General features: G+C 34.6%; 1 protein-coding gene across 2 annotated transcripts in view; it reads right to left on the bottom strand.

Moving 5' to 3' along the window:
* The window catches only part of Ctnna2 (catenin alpha 2), a 1,046,977-nt gene that overhangs the window by 905,462 nt on the left and 114,638 nt on the right, over nt 1-26,877 (bottom strand). For both annotated transcript variants that reach the window (XM_063229641.1, XM_063229642.1), the window contains exon 2: nt 7,517-7,623. In XM_063229641.1, the coding sequence (XP_063085711.1) occupies nt 7,517-7,618 (102 nt within the window). In that variant the 5' untranslated portion in view covers nt 7,619-7,623. The remainder of the gene's footprint in view (nt 1-7,516; nt 7,624-26,877) is intronic.

Genomic DNA, 26,877 nt, shown 5'->3' with positions numbered 1-26,877 from the left:
ACACATGCAGTGATTTCATCTCAGCAGAACAATTTCATTCAGCAAATCAATCTTAGTTTTTTGTTTGTCTCTTTTTGTATTTTTTGTAGCTATGCTGTAAAACCAAGGGTAAATATATGTGCATTATATAATTCCACACTTATATTAGTGTAACCTCACTCCAACATTGAGCTTTTTATTTCTTTCCTTCCTTCTTTTTCACCTTCTTTTCTCTTTATTTCTTCTTTCTTCCTTTCTCTCATTCTCTTTCTTTCTTCTACTTAAATGGCTTCCATATGTTAATCCATGTTCAACTATGGCCCATACAGTTGGCCATATAAAGAGTGTCACACCCATAAAATGGCAGTTATTAAAATACTGAACACAATCTCCAAACAATAATTAATCAAACTCCAAACCACAGACTAATCAATTAAACCTGTTTCAGAAATGGTAAATAGAATAACTGCCCAACAATCAACCATATGATCTCAGTTTGAAGAAATATTTCTAATATAACAACGAATTTAGGTATCTACTGTGAAAGCAAAGTAACTTAAGAATTGTTTATATTAAAGCACAAAACCAGTGTCTATAAAGAAATTCAGAATATTTAAATTAAATATTAATTTATGTGATAGAGGTCAATATCTACATCACAACCTGTTATCTATATCTAAATTGTTATATACATGTGTATAGATATATGTATATATTATATACCTTTTTAAGAAGAAAAGCACAAGGTTTTCAATAAACTTTATGTGGTACATTCACAGTCAAAAAGAGATAAAGTGGAACACTTTTCCACGTAAGAAAAGTATCATCCAAAAATGAAAATGGAACCTAATATAAAAATAAGTAAATAAAAAAATGAGAAAAAGACATAAATTGGTTAATCCCATGACACATCAAGTTGATCAAAGAAATAAGCAGGGTTAATAGAGTTCGCATTTCTCAATTTTAGCACATCCTTCAACTTGCATAGTTTTTCAGTCCAATGACAAAAATCCATACAATAGTGATTGTAACATTGTAGTGTTACCATAGAAACCAGCCAAATGTATTAATCATTGCACCTCATGAATAAATCATGAATTAAAATGTTTCTCAATAATAATATTCTCTGGATATATAGAAAGAGTACAAGGAGACCTCATACTTAAGATTCTTTTGGTAGATACATACATTCTACATTTATAAGACTTTTAATAAAGTGTGGTACAGCAAATATATAAGTGGGAAGAATCAGAAGTTACTTCATTTCTGAAAATTCTTTTATTTCTGGAATCAATTTTTCATCCACATTCCCTGAATTTAAACCTAAACATCTTATTCCCCTGACTTTGTAATCACCCAAGGAATTAACTTCTGGGTCACAAAAAGTAGGCTCCTTTTATAACAATTTAGTATAGTAAAAAGGTTAAAATCAAGTACTTTTTAAAAATAGCAAACTGAAAATTAAAATTTAAAGTATACACATTTCTAATCCTTTAGCTTTTGAAATAATTATTAGCTTTTTGAGTAAAAGTTTAAAATGTTCAACTGTAGAATTCACCAGAGTTTAACTTCATAGCAATCTAATGAATGTACTCAAAATAATATTGGAAATGATTAAGGATAGTTCCTCATATGAGAAAATTTTTTTCCTATCAGGCTATTTTTTTTTTTTTTTTGTACCAGGGATCAAACTCACAACCTTGCACTTGCCAGGCAGGCGCTTATGCCTCTGAGCTAAATCCCTAGCCCCTTATCAAGCTTATTTAGAACAGTTCATTAACCACCAATGATATTCATGTATCAGATGCTTAACATTATTTTTCAAGTTGGAGATTCATCTTGATAAAAAGAAATAAGTAACAAAATTTAGCAAGTTCAACTCTGTCCTATACTGATACCCCATGTTTCATTAGTTTAGTGAAGGTGGGATTCCCAATAAATTTAGATGTTTCTGAGCAAATAACTCTTCTCACATATTTATAAATACAGTTTGTTTATTTTTTAGTGCTGGGAGTGAATCCAAGACCTAGTGCCTGTCAGATATAGGTACTATAATTGAGCTACATCCCTAGCTCTATCTCTACATAAAATTCTCTTCCTGAAAATATATACAAATAAATCACTGTGTTTTCTATGGCACCCACATTCTGTAAAGTACAAAGATATTGCCATCAATATCTTGAAAAATATGGTATTGAAAGTAAATCTGTACTGCTATAAGCATAATGCTAGGCATTTCTATAGTCACTTTAAAGATCAATGTTATTTATTCCTTGAGTAATCTTAACAGCTATAAATCATTATCTCTACTTTATACTTCAAGGGAAATTAAGTAACTTACATCAAGCATCAGTATTAATGCAGCTTATTAAGCCTTCCAGACTCCAAAGCCTGTGCATACATAACGTATATTCCAGTGCTGTAATAAAATTAGAAATTTGGAACTAACACTATAAATTTGTATTTATTTCATGTAGAAATAACTAGACAATGTTTTCCATTTGTAAAGAAAATTTTTTTCTCTTTCAACTTCTACTTGTTTAGAATAAATGACAATTATGTATTTTTATATGTATCTTTTATTATGTATCTTATCTCATAATTTCATGATATTAAATACAATCACACAGATTCATCTCATTCTAAACTAGTTATGGTAAATTCCTTTATTTAAGTAATTAATTCTTAATAGTTTTTATTAGAAATGAAAGTATAATTTTTAAAAAGTCTTTTTAAAATATTTAATGGTATAATCTGTTGGTTTTCTAAAATATTTTTAGATGTTATTTGATGCCTGTATATTACTCATGCCTATTGGTCATGAGTATAATTCTTTAAATGAACATTTTGTTATATATGCTAATCTTTGGCTGCATTGTTGGGAGATAGTTACTAATATTTTCTATGGATTTTTTCCTTTTAAACTTAGAATGGGAAGTATCATGATTTCTTTTTTGAAATGATTTTTAAAGTGTCTTCAGTTCACATTAAATTTGTGATTCTCCAAAAGTGATTAAAGATGTTTTATATTTTCTATGATAAAAACAGTTGCACAATTTTCTATTCTTTAACTGAAAATATTGAGCTATGCATCCATGCGCTGTCATGATGTATTTGATAAAAGATCATTGAAGACCTTTCCACTTTCTCTTGGATATTAAGTTATCTCTGGATAATTTAAATATTTTTAAAACTTCTGCCCTTTTCTATAGGTGTCTCTGTTCCATCAGTGTAGAGTAAGGTGGAAGCACTGGAGCACTTCATGTTATTCCACACAATTTGAATTTTGGGAAACATACAGTAAAAGAAAACATAAACGTATAAATGAGAAGGAAGAAATAAACTCAGGAAAAAGAGGACTTTTAACATCCATTCTTAAGGACAATCAAATTTTAATTCAGTTAGCTCTTTTCACTTGTGTATTCTATTCTATAGATTCCAGTTTTCATTGCTATTAAATTCTCGTTTCCTAAGTACGTTCAATATCCTTTTCCCAGTTTCCTAAAAGAAATATTTAGTTTCCTTTCATCCTCTTTTAGTAAGAAAGAGGTAATGATAAAAATGTATACAGTGTTCTAAATTTCCTAATGATCTTATTGTTTAGTTTACTTACAAAGTTGACTAACACAGTGCTTTAGTTTTCCAATACAGTTTATTATCACAAAATGTCATCAATAAAAAACTCATTTTTATCAATTTATAAAGCTCAGGTATCTTTTTCAAGAGCTAAACATCCTAAGGTCAATCTTTATTCTTTTACAACCTCATGATTTCAATAGAATAAATTATTTTCAAAAGGAATTTTCCTTTTCAACATTGTAGGATAAATGTGTATCCCTCATACAAATCCTTATTAAAGTGAGGTAAAGTTTTGTTGGCTATTTTAAATATTTATCAATAGTAAATTTTAACAACTTTTGTCCTATCATTGTGGATGAATATACACAGAACATTTTTGATGTTTATTTTATTTTATTTTACTTTTCTATCTTTTCTATGCCTTCTAGAAGTGGGATAGCTAAAGGCATTCCATGTCACTAAATAGTACTGTAAATTTTATTCAATTCATAAAGTTGTGTCTGTCATTTAATTTTCTCTCTCAGTTCCAAGTTTTCCTTTAAATGTTAATTATCAAGCTTACATATAAGATTTTCTTATCCTCCTTTCTTATCCACTTGTCTTCCAAAATAAACAGTTACATCCACCTTACTATTAAGGTTTTTATTCCATAGGAAGCAGTGGTAGAGTCTTCATAATATAGGCATAGTATTACAGGAAAATAGTATCATAAAATATTTCCTCTTAAAAACAATATTGGAAAAGTGTTTCTCAAATCATGGTAAGAACAGTAGCCAAAAAGTTATTCTTAAATATTTTGGAGATCTTCTAATATATTGTTATTTGTCTAAAATCTTGAGTTTTAAGCATTCAATCATAATACATTAACTGGTAAGAATCAGCTAGTTTACTAATCTATTTTGAATAAAATATTTTAATGCACTGTTTTTAGCTGATATGAATTCAAGTGACTAGAGAAAAGTATAGAAATTATAATATTCAATTGTAATCTTGTATATGCTATTATTTAGGTAAGTGGAGTTTAAAAGTGAAATATAAATATGTGAAATTTTTAGGAGCTAAACGGAAAATAAGTGTAATATTGCCCAGTATTGATTTATGACTAATTGCCCTTAATTTATATATGATATTTATATTGTTTCCACTAAGGTAGAAAAATAAAAACCACTTTTATTCAACATTTTTATTGTAGAATGTTTAATCTGTAAAATAAGCATTAAATATGTTATATATACGATACTCCAAAGTGAAAATATAGAGGTAGGGAAAAGATTACTCAGTTTTAACTTGTTTTGTGAACATATATTTCAGGCCAGATTGTTATAACTCCAAAAATCTTTTAAACTTATCTGTCTTAAATTAGTTGTGATAAAAGAGCTTGTTCTTATTATTCCGATGTCTTACAAATCAAAGCTTTAAAAATAACAAAAAGAAATTTTAAAAATGTACAATTCCAATGTTTAAGTTTTCACAGAAAAAATTATCCGATCTTACTTCCACAAAGATTTCTAGATACTCATCTTTAATTTTGTGTTTACTGACAATGACTAACAAACAGTTCACGGATAAGGTCAATTCCACAGTCCACAGCATGAGTAGGTAACCAACATGCTAGCAAATCTAAGAGCTTATCACTATTAAGTGTTTCTTATAGAAATATTTATAGAATCATAACAAAATGAAATTATGCATGAATATAATGAACGGTTTCACCGATGATATAAAAAATGTCCCCATTCAAATCTCTAAAAATTGTGAGTGTATTATTTTAAATGGCAAAAGAGACTTTACAGATGTGATTAGGTTGAAAGCGTACTGTCGTACCCTTAGCCTGGAATATCTGGGGAGATACAATGTGAGTACAAATTCCTGATAATATGGAGATGGTACAGTTAATTTATAAATGAAAGTGTGCAAATATTTACATTGGAAAGACTTAGATGTGGACAAGTAGAACAAGAGTCAACTGCATGACTTGATAATTTAACACTTCTGTGAAGTCTTATGAAGACAAATGCCTCAGGTATTCAATTGCATGCATTTTGCTGTGGGCTTTTAGGCATAGAATGCATGGATTTCTTCAGTCATTTCAAAAGTGACCAGAAATAGACATGACATCTTTTTGGAAAAAAAAAAAAAAAAAAAAAAAAAAGATCTTTAGAAGAGACTGTTTTCTACTGGAATCAATTCCAGATTATATGGGAAAATCACAAAGTTCTTGAGATTATCACTATAAACATTATCAGCTTGGACTTAAATGGATAGAGAAAGGATGATATTACAAAAGGTGGTTAGATTGTTAAAATTCCACCTTTGGGAATTAGATTGAGAAAAATGTTCAGCTGAAGGTTGTCTGCAAATCTTTAGGAAAAAGAAATGATTTAGGACCAGTCCTAGAGGGCTGAAACTCAAACCACAAAGGGTTATTGACAAGCCTGGAGACCTAACAATTTACCTGGTACATTTATAAATTTATTGAAACTGGTGACAGTTTTTCTTAACTTTCTACTTTTTCTAATGGAACATCTATAACTATTACCTTTTATCTATCCCGTCATTTTATTTTGGGAGCATACAGGTGGTTTTATACTTTCACAGGTATACAGATCAAGAGGCACTTTGCTTGTAGATAGATAACAGGTTCTTACCTACATCTAATTTAAATTACTTAAATGATAATATTTAAAACATTTAAACTGATGGAATTATTTGAATTATGTGAGACGTTTTTACTTGAGTTGATTCTTTAATGCGTTGAGACTTTTGGGAACCTGGAGATGTAGTAAATATGTTTTGCACATGGGAAAAAAATCAATCTTTGGGGAACAGAAAACAAACAGGGAATAAACTGAATAATGCATCTTCTTCCCCAAGCACCAATGTTTTAATCCCAGGAAACAGCAAATTGTTATTTTAAATAGGAAAAGGAACTTTGCAAGTGTGCTTAAGTTAAAGACCTTGTTGTGGGAAGACTTTTCTGGCACATCTGGGCTGCTCCAACCTAGTAATAGAGTCCTTATAAAAAAGGCTGCATGAAATTCAGTATCAGAGAAGAGATGCCAAGAGGGAAACAGGGGTCAAAGAAACAGAGAACTCTGAAGGGCTATTTGGCTGGCTTGGAGTGTGAGAGCAAAGGTGCAAGAAGGCAAAGGGCTTCTATTGCATAAACTGGGAATGGCTTTCTTCTGGAGTCTAGAAAGAGTGCAGCCCTGCAAGCACCGCGACTTCAGAGTGTCTGACTTCCAAAACCAACAACAACAACAAAAAAATGTGTGCTGTTTCAAGCTCTTAATTGTATAATAATTATGTGTAGCAACTATAGCAAACCAATTGAAATAGCCTCTAAATGTGGTATAATCATCTACTACATACACACCATCAAAACTTCAAGTTCGATATTCGAGGGATTTCAAAGTCCACATGCAAGCAAAGAACATGGTTCACAAGAGACCAAACATTAAATTTCAAAACTTGAAACCCTGATGATATTTTCTGCTGCTGACAGTCATCTTGTGGAGATGTGACAACTGTGACAACACAAAAATGGAGCATCGCATCATTCCAACGGGATGAATTGTGCCTTGTAAACTGGAAGAAAAGTTATTCCATAAATATACATTGCTCTTAAACAGCGCAGTTTTTCTCTGTTGTGCAATAGTATCTCAAACTGGAATTAGCGATCGTTTATTTAGACTTTGAAGCCATTACTGCAAATGATATTCCCCTTCGGCAAGGCACCCCTTTTCAATTATCTCATCAATTTAATTTCAAAACTCATATGAATAGCTTTTAAAAGCCACTTCATTTCTTACAGGGCAATGAGATAATCCATGGTTCAGAAAACAACATAAATTCAGTAATCAGTCTATGACATGATTTATTCTGTTTTAAGGATTTCTAAGTTTTTTGAAGGATCATGATCCAAAAATATTTATACATGTTTAAAAGCATCCCTTACCTGTGTAACAAGTGGCTCCAACAGTCTTTCCACTGTAAGTGTCCTGATTTCCAAACTTTTGGGATCCCATTTTAATATGATAGGGGAAGTTGCCGAAGTCATGCTCCCTAAGGGAATACATATTATCAGTAAGAAATAATGATCAAGAAAACGATTATTACTCTGCAAGATAAAAATGAATAAACCGGGGCTGAGGATTTAGCTCAGTGGCATTAAGCGCCTGGCTGGCAAACACGAGGTCCTGAGTTTGATCCCTGGTACCAAAAAAAAAAAAAATAAATAAATAAATAAATAAACCACTGCGACTTAGTGCACACTTGAAGATTGTGTATTTGGCCCAACTGTGTCACCTTAGAGAAAAGAAGTCCAAAACCACTGTAAAGCGGGGTGTGCTCCGGGTATTGTTACAGGCAGCTGAATTGGACAGAAGTATTATGGGTGGTCAGATGAGACTGGGCCCTTTGCTTTGGCCAGATCTCAAGACAAAAAAAAAAAAAAAAAAAAAAAAAAAAACGAATGCTGCCACACCCTAAAGATAAACCTCAGGTATTCTGGTGTTCTGAATAGGTATGGATCACCTTGAGGAAGCCAGAAGAGCCACTAACCCAACCCCCTACAGCCAAAGACACAGTTCGGTATTCATGCCCACTTTACTGTGTGACTTGCTTCCCTATTGGATCCTGATTTAATCAATCTTGTCTGAGTAATTATACTCGAAATCTTATTGGTTGACCATAATTCTGTCCCACCGCATACCCACTTTGCGAGTCCCTATTTTCCCCACCTTAGACCCATCTCACCTCATGGCTTTGCTCTATAAAAATCTCTAGAAATGTATTTGGCAACCCACTCAGACACCTTCTTCCTCTCTCTCACACAGAAGCTTTCTTTCCCTCAATAAATATGTTCTGCTTTCAACCTTTGTTGTTTCTAAAATTGATTTGTTGATTTTAGAGAGAACTCATACCAGACATCTAGTAAATTGGGTGGTTCCCCCCCCCATATTAATATCACATGAAATATAAACGCATCCTGAGTATATCTGTGTACCTTAGGCCAAGTCCTGGACTTGGTTGCCCCTAGGATATTCAATCTCCTGGCATTTAGTACATATACCTATTTGTCAACTGATGGGAAAGACTTTAGTCTTGATCTTAAAAGACAGAGAAGAGCTAAGTCAAGGCATAAGTATGCTTCAGTGTGGCACATGTTGTGACCCAGGTATACAGAGAGGGATATAAGGATGAACTGATAAAGGGATAATAAAGTCAGTCTGCAAAGACCAACAAAGACCAACAGGTAAGGCAAGTCCATTACAGTCACTAAATGCAGGACTCTATGACATTTACTGAAGCCTAACTGATTTTATTCATCAATGACCAGTGAGAATATCAATGTCCTTGGAGTATGCCTTTCATTCTCTTTAATAGGAACGTTACCTTTCAAGCTTGATACCAATGCTTCTGAAAATCACTTTGTTGCAGTAAATATTACATATTTTCTGACTATTCAGGGCATATACACTCTTGTTTCTCAAGATTGGTGTCTGACAAGTTATTTATCTAACTTAAAACTAATTCTCTATTAACTACGAACAACTGATAGGCAAGTAGCAACTTTCCACATATGAAGCATAAAATGTAGCTTTGGCTTCAAAAGAATAATTTATACTTTCTACCAGGAGTGTGTTTCTCATCCAGAAATTGCTGAATTTCATTGTTCATTTATTCAGCTTTTAATCTGAGCAACTACTATGAAGATAACAACGTGCAATATATTAATCATTGTTAATCTTCTATTATTTTGTATTTAAATTCTGTATAGTTGCTTTATTTCTTTTTCATTTTAAAACAGAAAAGTTGCTGAATCTATTTTGACATATAACCACAGGACAAGCAACCACAGACTGCAGAAACTGCATCTGAATCATTTGCCTTAATACCATCATAAATCAAATTGTTCTTGGCTCTTTTTTTTCTGAATCAATGTCCTTACTCAATTCCATTCTTATAAATCAGTACAGATGATTATTTCTACCAGAATAAACACCATAAAGGAAGTCCATCACAATAGGCAGAAAGAGGAGCAAGGTGCTTGTATACTAGCTCTCTTTCAGCTCATTTTTCTGCAAAAAGACCCTAGCAATTTGCTTCAGAAAGAGGAAAAGGAAAAGGGGAAGGGAAGAGGAAAGGCAGGAGAAAGAGAAAAGACACACTGTTCTGCTATTCTAACTCTCCCCAAATGCCATGTTTTAAATAAACTCAGCAGAGCCGTCCAAGTATACAGAAAAATTTATATTTGGGTTTCCTCACAACAACAATAGTTGGCACTGACATCTTGCCTGTTCTCCAAAAACCTAAAAATATACTACATATTTCCCGTTCACACTAACAACTGCCACAGCACAGCTCTGACAGGCACAGTATTCTGCAGCTGGGCAGCACACCTTCTCAACCAGGAAGGAGAAAGAAGCCCTCTTCTTCCCAAATAACTTGGATTCCTCTCTCCCCTGCTAGTGCCAGAACTTACCGAAGTGATCTTAGCTCAGCATTAATGCAGACTGTAAGGTTCTGGAGAAGTTCTAGGGAAATATTTTCCAAACTCTGATGGAATAACTACTAATATGATAGTGATGAAGAAGAGAGAAGTCCAGTGGGATATCCAGAAAAATTGTAGAGAAGTCAAATTAATGATAATAGTGCCCCGGTAACCATTCATGCACGGTAGCTGACCCTTACACTGTAAGCTGTACTTGTTGTCTTATTTTTATGTGGCATCAATTTGCTCTGTGGAGCCTGTTTCTTTCCCTACCTTTAATAAAATTTTGACACCATTAAAAAGAACAGATTATAAAAGGTCCTGGGTGAAATGGAGTAGAGAATTTCCACTATATCACGGATATACCGTAGATATAAATTAGTGGGTTAAAGAAAACACACAAAGACTTTTATGCATGTTCCAGTATATAACATTTTAAAACTGACACGCAAAAAATGCTGCAGCGAGAACTAAAAATGCTAGTGTAGTCACAACATAGAAACTGAGCTAGCACAATTCAAACAGAAATGAGCAGGGCTCCAGAACAAATACTTTCAAGCCAGCTATGAGCCAAGAAGTACAATCACCCTCATCCTTCACTTCTGAAGGTCACAAAGGTCTTATAAATCTAAAAATAAAAAAAATCAGTTTTTGGATAAATCACTCAACTTCGTCTATTCATTTGGGGATAAATCCCCTCAATCGTTTCTGGTGACACAAATAATATTCAATAGCAAAATTAAGAAGTTTACATAGTATGGATTTGCTAAGCAGGAAAATCGAGGCTTTCTGTGGACACTTTCAATGCAGTTTCCCTTGCTCAAATCAGAAAATGCAGTTCCTGATACATCTGTGACTAAATGTAAAAATTCCATCCTTACCATTTATTTTCATCATTTGTTTCACTCTAACATTAGTAAATACCAAAGTGGAAGTGGATGTGGACTTAAAAATCCCTACTTCTAAACCTAGAACTCCGACAGGTAAGATTCCCACTGAATTGCCCATGAGGGGCATCTTAGCTTCAAGTCAGCTGTTGAACATCACTTAGAAGAAAGACACTTTCCTGACTGCAGTGTACATCCTGGTATAATCTTTGAAATCTTCTGTTTCTAGAAACAATGTCTGCCCTGTTATTTTGAATTCATTTTATTGTTTTCTAACATATGTACCAGTCTTTGTATTAGAAATATATCTTTATCAAAGACTTGGCTAGTGAAAACTTTATAAAAATGGAAAAATGTATTCCAATCCAATTTTCTAATAAACCATAGTCTTCTAGATCACCTATCAATCTTTCCCCTCAAATACCTAACGAGAACAGATAATAACAGATGAAGGAGCAGAAGATAAGATTCAGGCATCTTCCAGGAAAAAAAAAAAAAAAAGCAGCCACACTTAGTAAATAAAAATTTGCAGTTCAGCATATGGTCCCATTATAGGCACAAGAAATATACCTGATTCTTAGCTAAGAATGACATCCCATTTGTACATTCAATAATTTAAAATTACAGTAAGGCCTAGAGAACTCATAAAATTGAAAAAGTAGACTGGATAGTTTTTTGGTGCAGAGTTATTCTCTCTGTATCCGCTCCACGATGAAAAGACAATGCTTCCCCTGCCCCATGAATATCAGGCTTTGGCTAATGGAATGATAGGAGAAGAGAAACTGAGGGGATGTTTGGAATGTGCTTACTTAACTGGGCATGACTGCTGCTGCCTTTTGTCATGGAAGTCATGCATCACTATTGGTTGGAAAAAGGAAGAAAAACCCCTGGTACCAACCTGAATCTGAGCTGCAGCTGGAACCAAGCCCAGCTAAAGCCTGGTCAGCCAACCCTTCCCCCGCCAAACAAACTATCAACATAGGACCATAAAAAGAAGAAAGTGCTTGCTCTTCTCTCTTGTATTTGCCATTTAATGCTACTCACCGATAGCTAACACAATGGTATGCAACCGGCTGGTGTTTGAATTAAAGCCCTACCGAGTTTCAACCCTGTGATGTTATCCAAATTACTAGCTCTTTCTGAGTCTCAGATCCTCAAATGGAAAATGAAGACAGTAAACACTTAAAGGGTTGCTGCGGATACTAAATAACTTGATGGATGGAAAGTATGCTGAGATTTCTGGAAATAACAATTATTTACATTAACATTATTTTTCTGAATTTAACTATATTTCCCTTCATCTCAAGGACAAATAGGAAAGCACCCATTAAAATTAGAGACTTGACTTTGCATTCTAGAGTGTAACATAATCAATTGTACTCCAAAAAGAAGGATGGGGAGCAAGTCAAGTGTGTAGTCACAGCAGTTTTCGTCTAAGAGTGGAAGGATACAGAGTTCCAACTGCACTCTATAATCTGTACAACTAAGGCAATGTGTTCTGTTCACAAAAGAGGGTCTATAAGAAGCAAAAGCAAATTTTTGCATTGATTTGATGTGAAAAAATATCTTTATTTAACCCAGGGAGACTCAGAATTTAGGATGAACAAAAGAATGAGTGAAAAAGAAGGCCTTGAGTAACCAAAGGGAATAGTACAGTCTTCTTCCACCCCTCATAGACTGAGAAGCCCACAAGAAAGCTCGTAGCTAGGTAATTAAACTCTGAAAATTATTTCCTCTTGAAAATTATTGGTATGTATTTACAAAAGGCGATGGCGTAGCCCACCTGGTAATATTTTTGATAGTTTCATACTCCTTCTTTGGTGGTAAGGAAAAGGCATGGCCCAGCATGCAAGTCATTGTTTCCTACAACAAAAAGGATTAAACTTAATCGAAACAAAAGCAAAAGGAAGAGTGAAAAGCATCACACTTGTAGCAGCCAGGTGTCCAGGGCCTTGTTACCTTGGACAGCGTCCTAACAAACAGAAAGAGCCTTGAGGCTGCTGTCCCAAGGACTGCGTTAAAATGGCAAACTCATTAATCAGTGCACCACCCACTGCAGATGCCATCTTTTCAAACCTTCTGGAAAATGTCTTTGCACCGTAGGCCTCATCTCTCTGACTTTCCCTTCTTACTGCTACTGTTCTTTTGCAAGAAAATTAATCATCCAGAATGTTTCGGAATTGCTTGAGGTGCCACCGAAACCTGTTCTCTCTCAAAAGGCCTCCAGCATCAAAGTCTTCAGGAATCCTCTTCGCTAATACTGAGCAATACTGTCAATAAACTTCAAGAGGCTTATTATGTGATAGGCTGGCTTCTGTTAACAGGCCAATTGAAAAAAAAAGTCAATGACTAATAATTCTTATCATTATCAGAGAGATACAGAGAAAAACTTTTCTCCATGCCTATGACATTGAGTCAGTGAACTAAAGCTTCAGTTTTACCACTTGCAAAACAACGTCAATCATCTTATATTACAAATGGATTTGTTCTGAAAATTAATGGAATTGCATGTGCAAAAATGATGCACTTTTCTTCTTTGCAATGACCACATGGTTGTCACTGTGGTCCTCAATACAGGTTTTACTAGTCAACTCTCTGTTACACTTACACAATACCCAACACCCATGAAGAGGATACACTAAGGAGAGGCGAAGCTATTTAGTTCACGCTGGCCAGGAAGCAGGGTAGGGGAACAGTGCCAGAGAGAAACAGGTCAAGGATTGGAAATAGACTCCAAGGTCTCATCTCCATCACCCACCCAGGTAGACCTAGAAGTGTGCCTTACCAAAGTCAATCAAGTTATCCTTTTAACCTAACTGCTACACATGTATTTGGATGGAGGGGCCACTGGAAATTTTACAAGACAAGATGCCCTAAAACACGGGCTTGTCCTGAAAGGGAGACAAGCCTGCAAAAATATAAATGATACTGCTTCTTTCTCTCTTAGTGTTTTGATAGGTAAAATTTTAGTCTCATCATCTCACATTTACACATGGAGAAAGCGAGTCATAATACAGTTAATGAAGTTGTTCATGATCATGAAATTTGAACCTAAGTTGGCTTATCTTCAGAGTCTATGTAGAGAATGCTGAGATTTGACTTATGCCAACTATGTCATGGCACTTCTGAATTTAGGGAGAAAGATGAGAAATGAATAATAATGTAAAACCTGGAGCAAGTTCCTCCTGAACAGAAAGAGAAAGTCAGGTAAGAATACAAAGGGATGACAGATTATATGAGGGGAAACAGCAAAAGCAGGTGATCTAACCTACGCACGGGGCTCCCGGGGAATGTGGCCACTCTTCTGGTGAGACAGGACAGGTCTTGAATTCCATGTCCTCACACCATGTTTGGCTTTATGTGGTGAACCTAGGATGCTGGCTGTAAGGATGAGTGAACTAGTGAACAACACAGGCTCTGATAAAGTCAAGCAAAAACCCTATGGATGAGTTATGACAAGCAGACAAAATATTGGCCTCCATGACCTTGATCCATTAAGTTATGCTTTGAATAAGTTATATTAACATGGTAAAGGGAAATCTGCCTGCAAGGTGGCTAGTTATCTCAGTAGACCCAATATAATCAACTTGAGCTGTAAAAAGCAGAATGTTCTTCTGGCTGTGGGTAGAAAAGGAAATCAGGGAGATGAAGTAGAAGTGGATATCTAACAGGGGAGAGGGAGAGGGATATGAACTGGGAGAAATATGATTCAGTTGCTAGAGGGGTAAAAATTAATGGGAAACTACCACCAGTGGATCTCAAATTTGTGTACATATTATAGTCACCTGTAGTGCATATTCATGCACAAGCTGCTAGGACTCATCCAGATGGTTCAGGAAGTTTCTGATTTAATTCCTGTGAGAAGATCTGATAATGTGCATCTCTAACAAATTTGTAGGTGATGGTGCTGTTTCTCATCAGGAATCACACCGTGAGCATCAACATGGCAATATGAAACTACCACCACCATGCAAATAGGGGAGCATGGTCAGAAAGATCCTGGGTATCACTGTGGAGACCACAAAACCAGTGATCATAATCTATGTAGTGACTATAAAATAAGTTTTCTAATAAATGTGTTATCTTAAGCATGGTAAATTATATTTTTTCTGGCAATTAAAGAAACAACTTCTAATATTCAAGTATCCTATCATAAGAGGCTTTTTAAAAATGTCTATGCTGATGCAGAAATAAAATGTATTTTGACTCTCACTGTGTATACCGGACACAAGGTCTGCAAAGAAGGAACTGATAGAGGGTATTTGGCACATTTCCTGGTGCTGCCTTATCCTTGGAAAAAACCTGGCCAACTTGTAAAAAAAGTCTTCCTCTCATTTTCCTCCATTGACTATTCATTTTAAGCTTGCATTCTTTTCACTTGGATTATAAACTGGGAGTGTATCAGATATCACTGTCCTTTCCATAATAAACATTGAAAGGCCAAGTTCAGTGATCTGTGAGGAGACCCAAGAGGCAAGTCACTGCTGCAATTATAGGATGAATCATGACTGTTACTCAAATTGAGGAGATGCACAATTTCCAAGTAATAGTTGCTATTTTCAGTGGAGAGGGTGGGTACTGTGTTAAAATGAGGTTTAACATTTCCTCCAAGCTTTATGGCATCTTTAAGAACTTTATGTTAAATCTTTACCTTTTAATAAATGACTCAAAGAAACTCTGCTAAGCAAAAAATATCATTGTAATATTTGAAAGGACTATAATAATAATTCATGCCAAAAGGTAAATGCAAGTTAAGAAACACATTCATGATTTTAAAAGTTCATATTCAGTAAGTATCAAACTATTATATAAACTTTGAGTCTCTCTTTTCTACCCAAATAAACAAAAATTTACTAAAAAGAAATCTGTGAAGAAAGTCCCACATCTGAGTCTTTTGAAATGACAAATTGAGAATATTGTAATATAGCTATAGTTTGTTGATTAAAAAGAAATAACTACATCCATACTTTGCTTAAGCGAGTTTTTATGGTTATAAAGGAATGCTCATAAGACTTAAAATGATGTACCAACTTAATAAAAATTCACCACTCTTAGAGATGCAAGTAGAAAGTCAGTAATATAAAACAGAAAATGAAAGCTAATATCTATCAAGTTCATTGTCTTTCTTTTCACTTCATTCATAATCTTATCATTTGAACCTATTTTGTAAGTACAAACAAACTAACACCTAATTTATGGCTTTTTTCCATTTATGCATATCTGTGGGAACATAGATGATATCCCGAAAAGGAATACTTATTCTATACGTTATGTTAGGTTTCCAATTTCTGAACAAGGACTTGAACTTTTAAACAAAACGTATTTGACCAAAGGTTAATTTTGTATTTGCTTATTATCCCCATAATTCAGATATGCACAGTAGATCACCAAAAACTTATTAATGTTCCAGAAAACATATTTTGAGAAATTATCTTTGCAGTCCACAAGCATCTTCCCATTATTTAACAGGAACATAGCTTCTTTGGCAATTAACCTATTCTTTGTTTCTCTAACCTCTTGTAAATTAGAATTTCTTATGCAATGATTATATAACTCTAGTCTTCTTCCTGAATTGGAACAATTTCATTTTCAGAATACAGCAAAATAGCCATTCAAATACCCTCCTTATCTTTAATCTCACTGTGTAATGCATTCTAAACTATCTTAAATGTTCCTTTTCCAACGAATTGAAATGATTACTTGATTGTCTTTACTCACAAGACCTACGTACTCTTTGTGACCAAACCAATATTTTACTTTATGATCCTGGACTATTGTATTTTGATTCTTCAACATAAATCTTCTGCTCTGATTTGTTTCAGAGCACATTATAACACAGGATACTTGCCTCTTCCCAAACTTGCATCTGAGTACCTCTATTCTCATTCTCCAAAAGCTAACACTGACCTCTTCTTACTTCACCTTTTTCATGGTGCCTTAATCATAGCCATATTTACAATCAGCAATAGAAGTTCTTAATATATGACTAACTCTCAAAGAAATAGGTATCAGATTGACATAATCATTTATTTTCTATCATATGTATAATATGATTGTGTGTTAGCCTCATAAATCTTTAAATGTGCACATAGGAAATGCAATCTAAAAATACTTAACTATTCATTTCTGGTATAAATTATATTTCTCCTAGATTGGTAGTTCTTAAAATATTTTTCAAATATATTTTGGAACACACTATTTCCTCAGTATCTATTAGAAACAAAAATGATATCTTAATATTGTAAAGAACATTGTATTTGTTTCCTTTATTTGTGCATTTTATAGAAACACTTGCAATATCTATTTGAACTGGATCACTAGTCTTCATCTATTATGTTTTAAAATTTCCTTCCAGTTTTGTTCAGGAAAAGAGTAATTCTGAGGCCTCCATAAGTGAATTATGGAGGTCTACTTTGACATGTGATTCACTTCAGAGTTCCATATGTGAAACGTTGTGCAAGAGGTCATTTATAAGTTGGTCACAGTGCTTCTTGAAATCTTTCTCTTCACTGACCAAATTGCTTTCTGTTTTGAAAGCTAAGGTCCTCTCATCTTCCCCATTCACACAAACCACAGTGATCTTTCCTTTGTCTGAATTCTAGCATTACTTACAATGACTACCATATAATATGTAAACTGAATACCAGTTGCTTTATTTTATTCATTATTTGCTTTGTATATGTTTTGTGTTCTCTAACACATTCAAGGACAGCATCTTCTCCTCCACAGTCAATAGCACATTGTTGAGCATGAAGTAAAAATACTATGTATATTCACTGATCCATCCCTTTGCCAAGTTCAAACTTTTCAATCAGTCCGTGTGTGTGTGTGTGTGTGTGTGTGTGTGTGTGATGACTACTTTAGATGCCAATTACCTGGAAAACCAAGTGGTTTTCCTCCATAGGATTATGTCAGAATTCCAGTAGAGACATAAAATCCCATACTGCATCAATTAAACATAATGTTCTATGTCATTTATTTCATTCGTCATCCATCCATGATTCATTCGGTTTATACATACTAACCACGCACTAATCAGAAGCTGGGAAATAGTAAGGTGACTGATACTTGCTTAATTTTGATTGAGGTCTATTCTTACTGATCAGGATAAAAGCAGAAGCCACTCATCAAGAGAGGCTTAGAGAGTAGATTTAGCTTGGGCTAAGCATCTCTGGAGCTACCCATCAGATCCTTGCATTTGTATCAGGAAGCAGGGAGGTAACCAGTGATATTTCCAAATTTTAAAAGCCTCGATGGAGTCATACTGAGTAGTCTGTTCAAGAGTAATGGGGATATAATAAATAGCCTTTTTAAAATCACCAACCAAAAAAAAATTGAAATAAACACATCTATAAAAAGGCATTCAAGTAAACTTAAAGTGGAGAGTCAAAAAGACAAATCATGCTATTATGATAAAAAGAAATAAATTCAGGCATTTAGGTAAGAGTTAAACAGTGAAGTGGTTATAAGAATATCTAATTAGTATCTAAGAGCTTGAATTTTAAAGGAAGCTCTAGTGTTTTTTATTTATTACTTTAAAAGTCAAAGTTAAGTCTGTACATGTTCTGGTGACTTAATAAGGAATTAACTTGCAAGAACTCCATAGGAAAATGATTTAAACCTAATACCCTGCCTCATGCAGTTTCCCAGGTCTCAAAGCGCCTTCTTATTCACTGCATTAAATGTAAACAGGTACTGCTATGCATACAGTGGCTGCAAAGAAAAGGACAAATGATTAGTCTGAAATGTGTTAGATTTGTCCCTTTCAGTTGAATTACGGGATTTGAAAGGTCATAACACATTTTAGAAATTATGTTTGGGTAGAAGTCTTTTACAATAAGGATATTTTAGCACCACAAGTACTCAGCATTTACATACCTTGGTAAATTATTTTGTTAACTTGTTGATATGGAAAGTCATAAGCGAAAAAGATAGATTTTAACCAAAGTTCCTTTGTGCTCACCTGTGGCATGTAATTTAAACTGTGTGATCGAAATGGTGCCTCAGGTTACATGCTGTTGTAAATACATAACTACAATATACTATTAGGACTTAGAAATGCAACCAAGGTTTTGTTAAGTCTGTACATTTTAAGATGCTATATAATTCTTTTCACTAAATTCCTGGTTTTCCTTTTTTACCATAACAAAGACACCACTAGACACTTAAGTCACAGGCCAAAGTTTATGTGTGACAACAATAGCTTCTTACTCTTGTCATCAATTCCCTGGGTACCAGCGTGAATGAGAGCCCTCAGAAACTGAGCATGTCCACAAAATGGTAATGCAGAAGGTCAGTAGTCCATGCTGAGCCCTCTCCCGAGCAACTGCTGTTCAGGTACTTAATATTCACTATTTTATGCTGTCTTCTCCATTACTGTAAACTCAAAATGATAGCATCCTAGGCTTGCAGATAATGACACAAAAACAAAGGGGTTTAAGTCACCTTTAAAAGATAAATGAAATTCAACCAAATTTTGTTCTGTATTTGTGTTTTGTCTAATATAGAATATAGCTTCCCAAAATATGTTCACTACACTGGCAGTAAATGTTAGGGGGATGGACAAGCTAAAAATACACAGCTCCAAGAAATTACACAGAATTATCAGATAATTGTTATAGTTTGAATCTGTTATGACCTCAGGTGGCTCATGTGTTGAAGATTTCATCCACAAAGCAGCAAGAGGAGCCTTTGGATCGTGGTTGTAACATGAGGGCTCTGCTGAATCCATTGAAGGGTTTTGATTAATCTATTGAGGAATTCATAATTTGATGACTACTTGCAGGTCACTGCAAATTAGAACAGAGGACCTATTTGAAGAGAATGGATTCCTGAGTACAGGTTTTTCATGGTGTATGCTGTCTCTCTCTCTCTCTCGCCCTATCTCTCTCTCTCTTGTTCTCTTCCTTCTCTTCCTTCCTCTCTCCTTCCTTCTTCTTCCTCCTTATCCTTTTGTCTTTCTGTCTCTCTCATGATCTTCTGCCATATTTATGTCTTGCCAGAAGCATAAAAAGCAATAGAATCAGCTAACCATGGACTGAAGCCTTTGAAACCACAGCCAGACTAGATCTTTCCCCTTATAAATTGATTTCTTCAGGTATTTTTTCATAGTCACAGAAAGCTGAAAAATAAAATAGTAAATCCCAAATGTGTTATTAAGGTATCTAAAGTGTTTATTGGCTCTTTCTGAACTAAAAGGTTGTTAGGGAACACTAGAAGTTTCTATCATGCATTGTTTTCTAACATATATTCCACCAGTTTCAGGATATGAGTGAACAAATAATAGATCCAGTCCAATATGACAATACCTTGTTTTATGCAAATTAAAAAATAACAGAACTCACTATAGCCAACTTCGCTGTGAAATGACTGTGAATATTTCAGGTAAGACATGCATATTTTATCAATACCTCCTTACCAATGACCTTACTGGCAGATGGACCTGGTTCCTCATTTCTACATCCCATCCCTGCTGACCAACTGAGGCCTTAAATCATGGGCTCACTATCTTCTCTCTACCCTCAACCATTATTTTATCTTTCCAGCCCACTGAAAATCACAAGTAACTAAGAAATTAAAACACACAGGCAAAAAAGTCTCTCTCTCTTTCCTACTCTGATGGTCTGTATTTCCTTTCCCCCTTGCAGCCTGGTTTCTTGGAAGGCTAGTCTACAATGTTCCTTTCCTGCAGTGTATATTTCTTCCCTACACCACAACAACCTGGCTTCTGTCCTCACCATTCTACCAAAATTAGCCATGCAGATTTACATAGTCTCCTACTTGCTTGATGCAATGGACACCATGTGATTTACCAGCTTACATACTAAAACTGGAAAGATGTGGAGCAGATTATTATGGTCTCCAGGCAAAGATGACAAAAAATTCATGCAGCATCCCTTATTTTTATAGCATGAACTCATGGTGCTATATATAGATTATATATCTTGATATAGAGAATATATTTGCATATAGAAAAGTCTGGAAAGATACATATTAAAAATTTAACTGTAGTTATGTTGGGTGATGGGGTTTAGGGTGACAGATTATACATAATTATACATATTTCCACCATATAGTCATGCCAGTTATATAATGATCACATATTCCTTATAAAGAAAAATAAATATATCATCTCAAAATATTCAGGGTCACCTTTTAGTTATTATTTTACTTCGGTATTTTGAAAATATTGTACTTTGCATGGTTTCAATCTTTTACTCTCTTATCATCTTGTTTTTAGTCCTATTCGTGCTCTCGTGCCGTGTATCTACACCCATATATTGACACCCTAAACTCTGTCATTGTCCCTTTCTTGTCCATGTTCTTAAGATAACCTCTGAGAATTCTCATTCATATCAGTGGCTTTTATTATTCTGCAGATTTTCCCGTTTATTTCTCTATCTCACAGCTCCTACCTGGGTTTCCGCCTCCTATATACCCATTGAGTAGGTTTCCAAATGCTTTGAACCAACACTACTTAAAAATATACCCATTTTCTCACAAGATGGGCCCCAAACTTCCTATGTCAATGAAACAAACTGCCATGTATTTATCAAACCTTGTCAGAAACACAGGAGTCATTCCCAATTCCTTCCCTATTTATCACCTCCTACAATAAAAAAGGTCATCAGATATAATAAACCTGATTGCCACACTTCACAGCCATCACTTCTTTTTTCTCTACCCCTACTGCCTTAAAGGAGGCTCCCATCATTTGTTCCTCAGATTACTGAAGCATCCTCTTCCTTAATCATGTCACTTTCAGTCTTAGCCTCTTCTCATACTTCCTCTATTTTTCAACTATTATTTTCAAAATATAAATTATACGATGTCACCCTCCCAATGAATAGCCCCTGATGAAGTCTCATATTGTCTCATCATCTAAGCATTTAGTGCCTAAAATGCAGGCTTCTCTGTGGTTTGGAAGAGCCAGACCTCACAGCAGAATGTGAGTGGCTGACAACCAAGTGAAGCTTCATCTGTATTTATAGGCTTTCTCATCTCTCTAGCATTGCTTCCTGTCAGAATCAGCACCCGATTCTCACGGGAGCATGAATCTTACAGTGAACTGTATAGGTGAGGATTGTAGGTGGCATGCTGTTTATGAAAATTTAATGCTTTATTATCTAAGCTGGAGATGAGGCAGTGATACTAGTCCTGGAGAACGTAATTATTCTGTACTATAGACACATACTAATGAAAAAAAAAAAACTTAAAAAAATAAATAGAAAACACAGCCTAGTCCTATCCATGGGAAAATTGTCTTCCATGATATAGCCTGGTGCAAAAACAGTTAGGGAACACGGGCCAAAGAGTGGTCACAAATATTTTATTTCTTTCTTTGTATAAACTCACCATTCAGAATCCATGTGTCTTAAGTCTTTGTGAACTTTAGATTTAGTGAGCTGCTAGTGGTTTTCCAAGCATCCCGTGTTGTGTCAGGACTCTAAGTATTTTCTTGTCCCAGTCTTCCTGCACAGAAGCTCCCTCTCTCTCCTAACCTTCATTACTCTCAGTTAACCACTGATGCTTAACCCAGGTAGCATTTCTTGGCCTGATCTCAGGGTACCTGTGCTCCTTGAGTGCTGCAATTTATACACCAGTCTAACTGTTCATTCAATGATCTGTTCTCACATGAATACTAAGGTCCTTGAAGACAGGATGGTGAATGTAGCATTCTTAAATAAACAATTACACAATTAACAATTATTTTAAAATGTAGTGTTTTTAAATAAACAAAGATGTAACCATTAACATAAAAAGTAGCCACTTCCATATTGACTTGATATCCAAGAGTTGCAAAGTAAACTCCAATGAACATACCAACAAAATATTACAATGTCATTCTTTAAAATTACTATCATAACTACATGTATACTGAATAATTAATTTCAATTGGGAGCAGTATAACTCACAATGTAGCTTCTATGGGCCCTTTTGGATATACTAATCAATGTAAAATCACAGAGAAAGGGCATTGTTTAGAGGTGTACCTTACCAAAATCCCACAAAACAAAAAATGCACACAGCCAAAAAGCCAATAGTCATATTGTCGCTCAATATAATAATCCTTAATGTAATTCTATGCCATTCCTTAATCATATTAACAGTTTTTACACTGCTCTCATCACCATGGCAACTACAAATCTGACAGTTTCACTGACATAAACAGCAAACTAGAAGCACAGTAGTAAACACACTATTGATCCCCATCAACTATGTGGTAACCAATTAAGGAACTCTATATATATATATATATATATATATCATCACTTGACTGAAGATTAATTAGATATTTCTGATTTGTAGGCTTGTTTAGGTGTCAGTAACAACATTGCAAATTTCATACTAAAATACAAAGTAGTTACAAACATTATTTATTGAAATATATTTCATTAGATATTCAACTTTTTAAATGCCTTCTACTTTCAGTTTTACAGTGATTATAATTTATTTGCTGTTTCTTTTATATTAATAAGCATTTTATAATTATAATTGCTGTAATTCTTACTTTAGTAAGAAGACCTTTAAATATCTTATTGCAATGAACTAAATTAACCTCATTATAGAGATTTGAATTTGAGAGAAAAACACATGAAGCTGAAACTGATACAGTGTTTTATAGTCAAGAAATACATACCCCGAATCAAACAGGCAGAAGTATGGAGCCAATACAACAGACCAAAACAAATCAATCCTCAGTGGAATGTACCACAGGTTCAGAAAATTGCAATCCACCTAGAATTTTTATTTTAATCAAGAGGTATCAATGAGAAGAATCATGAAAGCCAGGCTGAGGAAGTTCTTCAGAAGACCAGGAGAATGAGGAAGAAGTAATTCTGTCTTTTAGAAAATAATCAAACAGCACTTCAACTTTTCAGATTTCATCAACTCTTTTGTTCTACTTTGAAAATTATATCAGAGGAAAAGGAAAGCCAGGAGAGGGTACTTTAAATATGTGACAAATTATATCCCAGCTTGCTAAATATCATCACATTCTTTTTAAGTTAGTATTTATTATATATTTATAAAATAAAATACATTTCCCCTAACTTCTGTAATATCTAAAATGGTTGAGATAGATAGATATTATATGACAATGGATTACCAGGTAACAACTTCTTGGTTATTCATCAATCAATGCTATGGTGCTAGAAGACAGGAAATTGTTTGGTGCTATTGAACAGTGGCTTAGATCAGTTTGGAACCCACGTATGAATGAACCCACACGGCTGACAGAAGGATCACATTCAGGGCTAGCGACTGGATTCAAAAGACAGATAAAAGCAAAATTAGGACTTAACCCATATGGCAGACATCATTATGAGCACAGCATATGGGAGAAAGGAAAACCTCTAAAATGACTGTACTTGGAGGGAATACCGAGAAAATACACAACAGACACTCAAGTCCTGAGAAAATGCAGCAGAAAAAGAGGGCAATGAAAAAATTGTCCTGGGACACACAAAGTGGCATCGCAGCTCCAGAAGAAAAGAACCTAGAAGGACAGACTTCACAAAGAGCGATTTGACCACTTTTCCATGAAAATGAAGTGAAACTTGTTATCCAAATACACTACAGATTTTTCTTACTCTGTTATGTTATGTAGTAAAATGTGCACAATGCTAAGTTTAAAACACACTCTTGGCCACTCATGTACAGCATACACACGACTGTTTACTGCCTGCAGGAATTAGCTAGCGCCGGGAGGAACAGTCACTCCAAGACTGGAAAGAAGCTCTTGTATCAGTTAGAGAACTAAACACATGATCAATACGTACATCTAAACAGATTCCCGTGAGTCTCCTTCAGCTGCCCTCCTTCTCTGAAGACACTGGAGTCAATTCCTTAGATCACAGAGGCCTTCAGCATCTAGCTCCTACTCCTCCTCTTTACCCTGCATTATGGAATTATTCTTGATGATCTCAGTGTTCTGCGGTCTGAACAATCTCATTTCACAGCTTCTCTTGTCTCCTTTTCCTTCTCCCCTCATGGGCCTAGTAACCACTGAAAAGAGTAGCACCACCGGAAAGCAAGTTGGCAGCAAATACGCCAAAGTTTCTTGAATACTTTTAAAAATAATTAGTGTAAAGGTAGGTTCTTCCCATTTAAAAACTGGGGAGGGGGAGTAATATATGACCAAGATCAAAAAGTCTGGAAAAGCATTAGCACTGTTTAGGAATCAGATACTCTTCACTGTTTTTCATGGACAGAGAGCCTCAAGGTGGTAACCGTACTTTTAAAGTTAGTTTTATATTACCATTAAATATTTTAATTGCTATATTTTTATCTCAATAATTCAACTCTTACTAATTTATCTCACAGAGAAACTTACAGGAAAATGATTCTGATGATATTTTGGAAACACACAACCAGTGCAGTTGGAGCAGAATAGAAAAGACCAGGGGCAGGAATGGCACTAGAGAACCACAAAGGGGATAGGTCACCAAAGGTCTCATTCACACCATGGAGAAAACACATCTTATTCACAGTGCAATGGGAAACACAGATGGGGTTTTCCGCCCCAGAATAAAATGGCTGGTCGAGCATGTCAATTTTTATTGTCTTTAATGGTACACCTTGCTACCCCAGAGGCAGAATGCATAAGTTTCTGAAAGTCCATTTCTGTAAGAACACAGCAGGGAAGAAGAAGAAAGAGGGAAAAGCTATGAGACAAAAGCAGAAAAGAATGAAAAATTCAAAAAGGATGGAAATAGTTTGTGAGACTGAAGAACACAAAATTAATAAAGAATTTGTTGAGGTTAAAAAAAAATTAAGTCAGAGGTCATCTAAAAGAAAAAGGAGAAAAATTCCCAAGGAGAAAAAAACCTTAAAAACAAATTAAATGATACTCATGGCTGAAAAGAGAAATAAGTGAGAATAAATCTGAATTGTTTCTGTCAACAAAAAATATTCATCCTGGACCACACTCTTATTTAAAATTGTTCTTAATTCTTCAAATGTATATTTATGGTTTCAGTCACAACGTTATGAAGAACACACTCAGTTATTTCACACTTAACATAGTAATACTGAAGCAAATTCACCAATTTTAGAATGATAACTTTTTTTCTGAATGTTTCTGAGATACGAAAACCCAGCCTTGAAATATTGATTAATTTTCACAATCCCTGCTCATGAATGACTTAAATCCTAAATATTCTATATTTAATAAATCTACATTATGGAAATGTATGTTTAAACTCTTGTGTAAAACCTTCAACATTGCATATTATACACGATGATTTGGCTCAGTACAAGGATACTCAAGAAATCGTATGCTTCCCTGTATTAAGCAGAACATCTATCAAAAAGGGTACTTTAAAAACATTACACAACTAAAACCTTGAGCAAGTTATGTTAACACCTTCACAATGTGCAAACACTAAATATACTCACAATAGACTTAAACAATTAAACATCAGTTGACTATGCTTGAGCCAGAACTTATTTATGTGAAAAAATTTCTAAATCATATGAAGCACAAAAGAGGAACTGCCAAATGCACTACAGTGGAATTCCATTTAATATCAACAATAGAAAGCAGGGTTTACTAGAGCAGTGCTGGATATAACACAGAAGGTAGACTGTATGTTTGTGAAGACAAAATTTAATTTGTGTTTCAGTTTCAACTAGGATATAACCAGGCCCAAAATATTAAAACTGCATTTTAAGCATTCTTCTGGATTTGTCATATATGATAGGAAATTTGCTGCAGGGAGAGGCAGCGCATACTGGTTATTTACAAAGTGCAGATCATCTCCAAAACATCTCTTAAAGTACCTCCAAGAAAATACAGACATAACCTTCTCAGTATGTGGCCAATTAGGCCACAGCACAATGCAAACAGCTCCAGAAAGATTCTTCATTCCTCACCCTGGTGGTAACTTGGATTTAAGGTTTACAGCAAAATAGAAATCATTTTCTTTTATTATT

The sequence above is a fragment of the Cavia porcellus genome, unplaced genomic scaffold, assembly GCF_034190915.1.
Source record: "Cavia porcellus strain 051 isolate PalLab524CR breed Dunkin Hartley unplaced genomic scaffold, mCavPor4.1 scaffold_18, whole genome shotgun sequence".
NCBI classification, from domain to species: Eukaryota; Metazoa; Chordata; class Mammalia; order Rodentia; family Caviidae; genus Cavia; species Cavia porcellus.
Note: the sequence above shows the minus strand (reverse complement) of the source record. Positions and strands in the feature narration are given on the sequence as shown.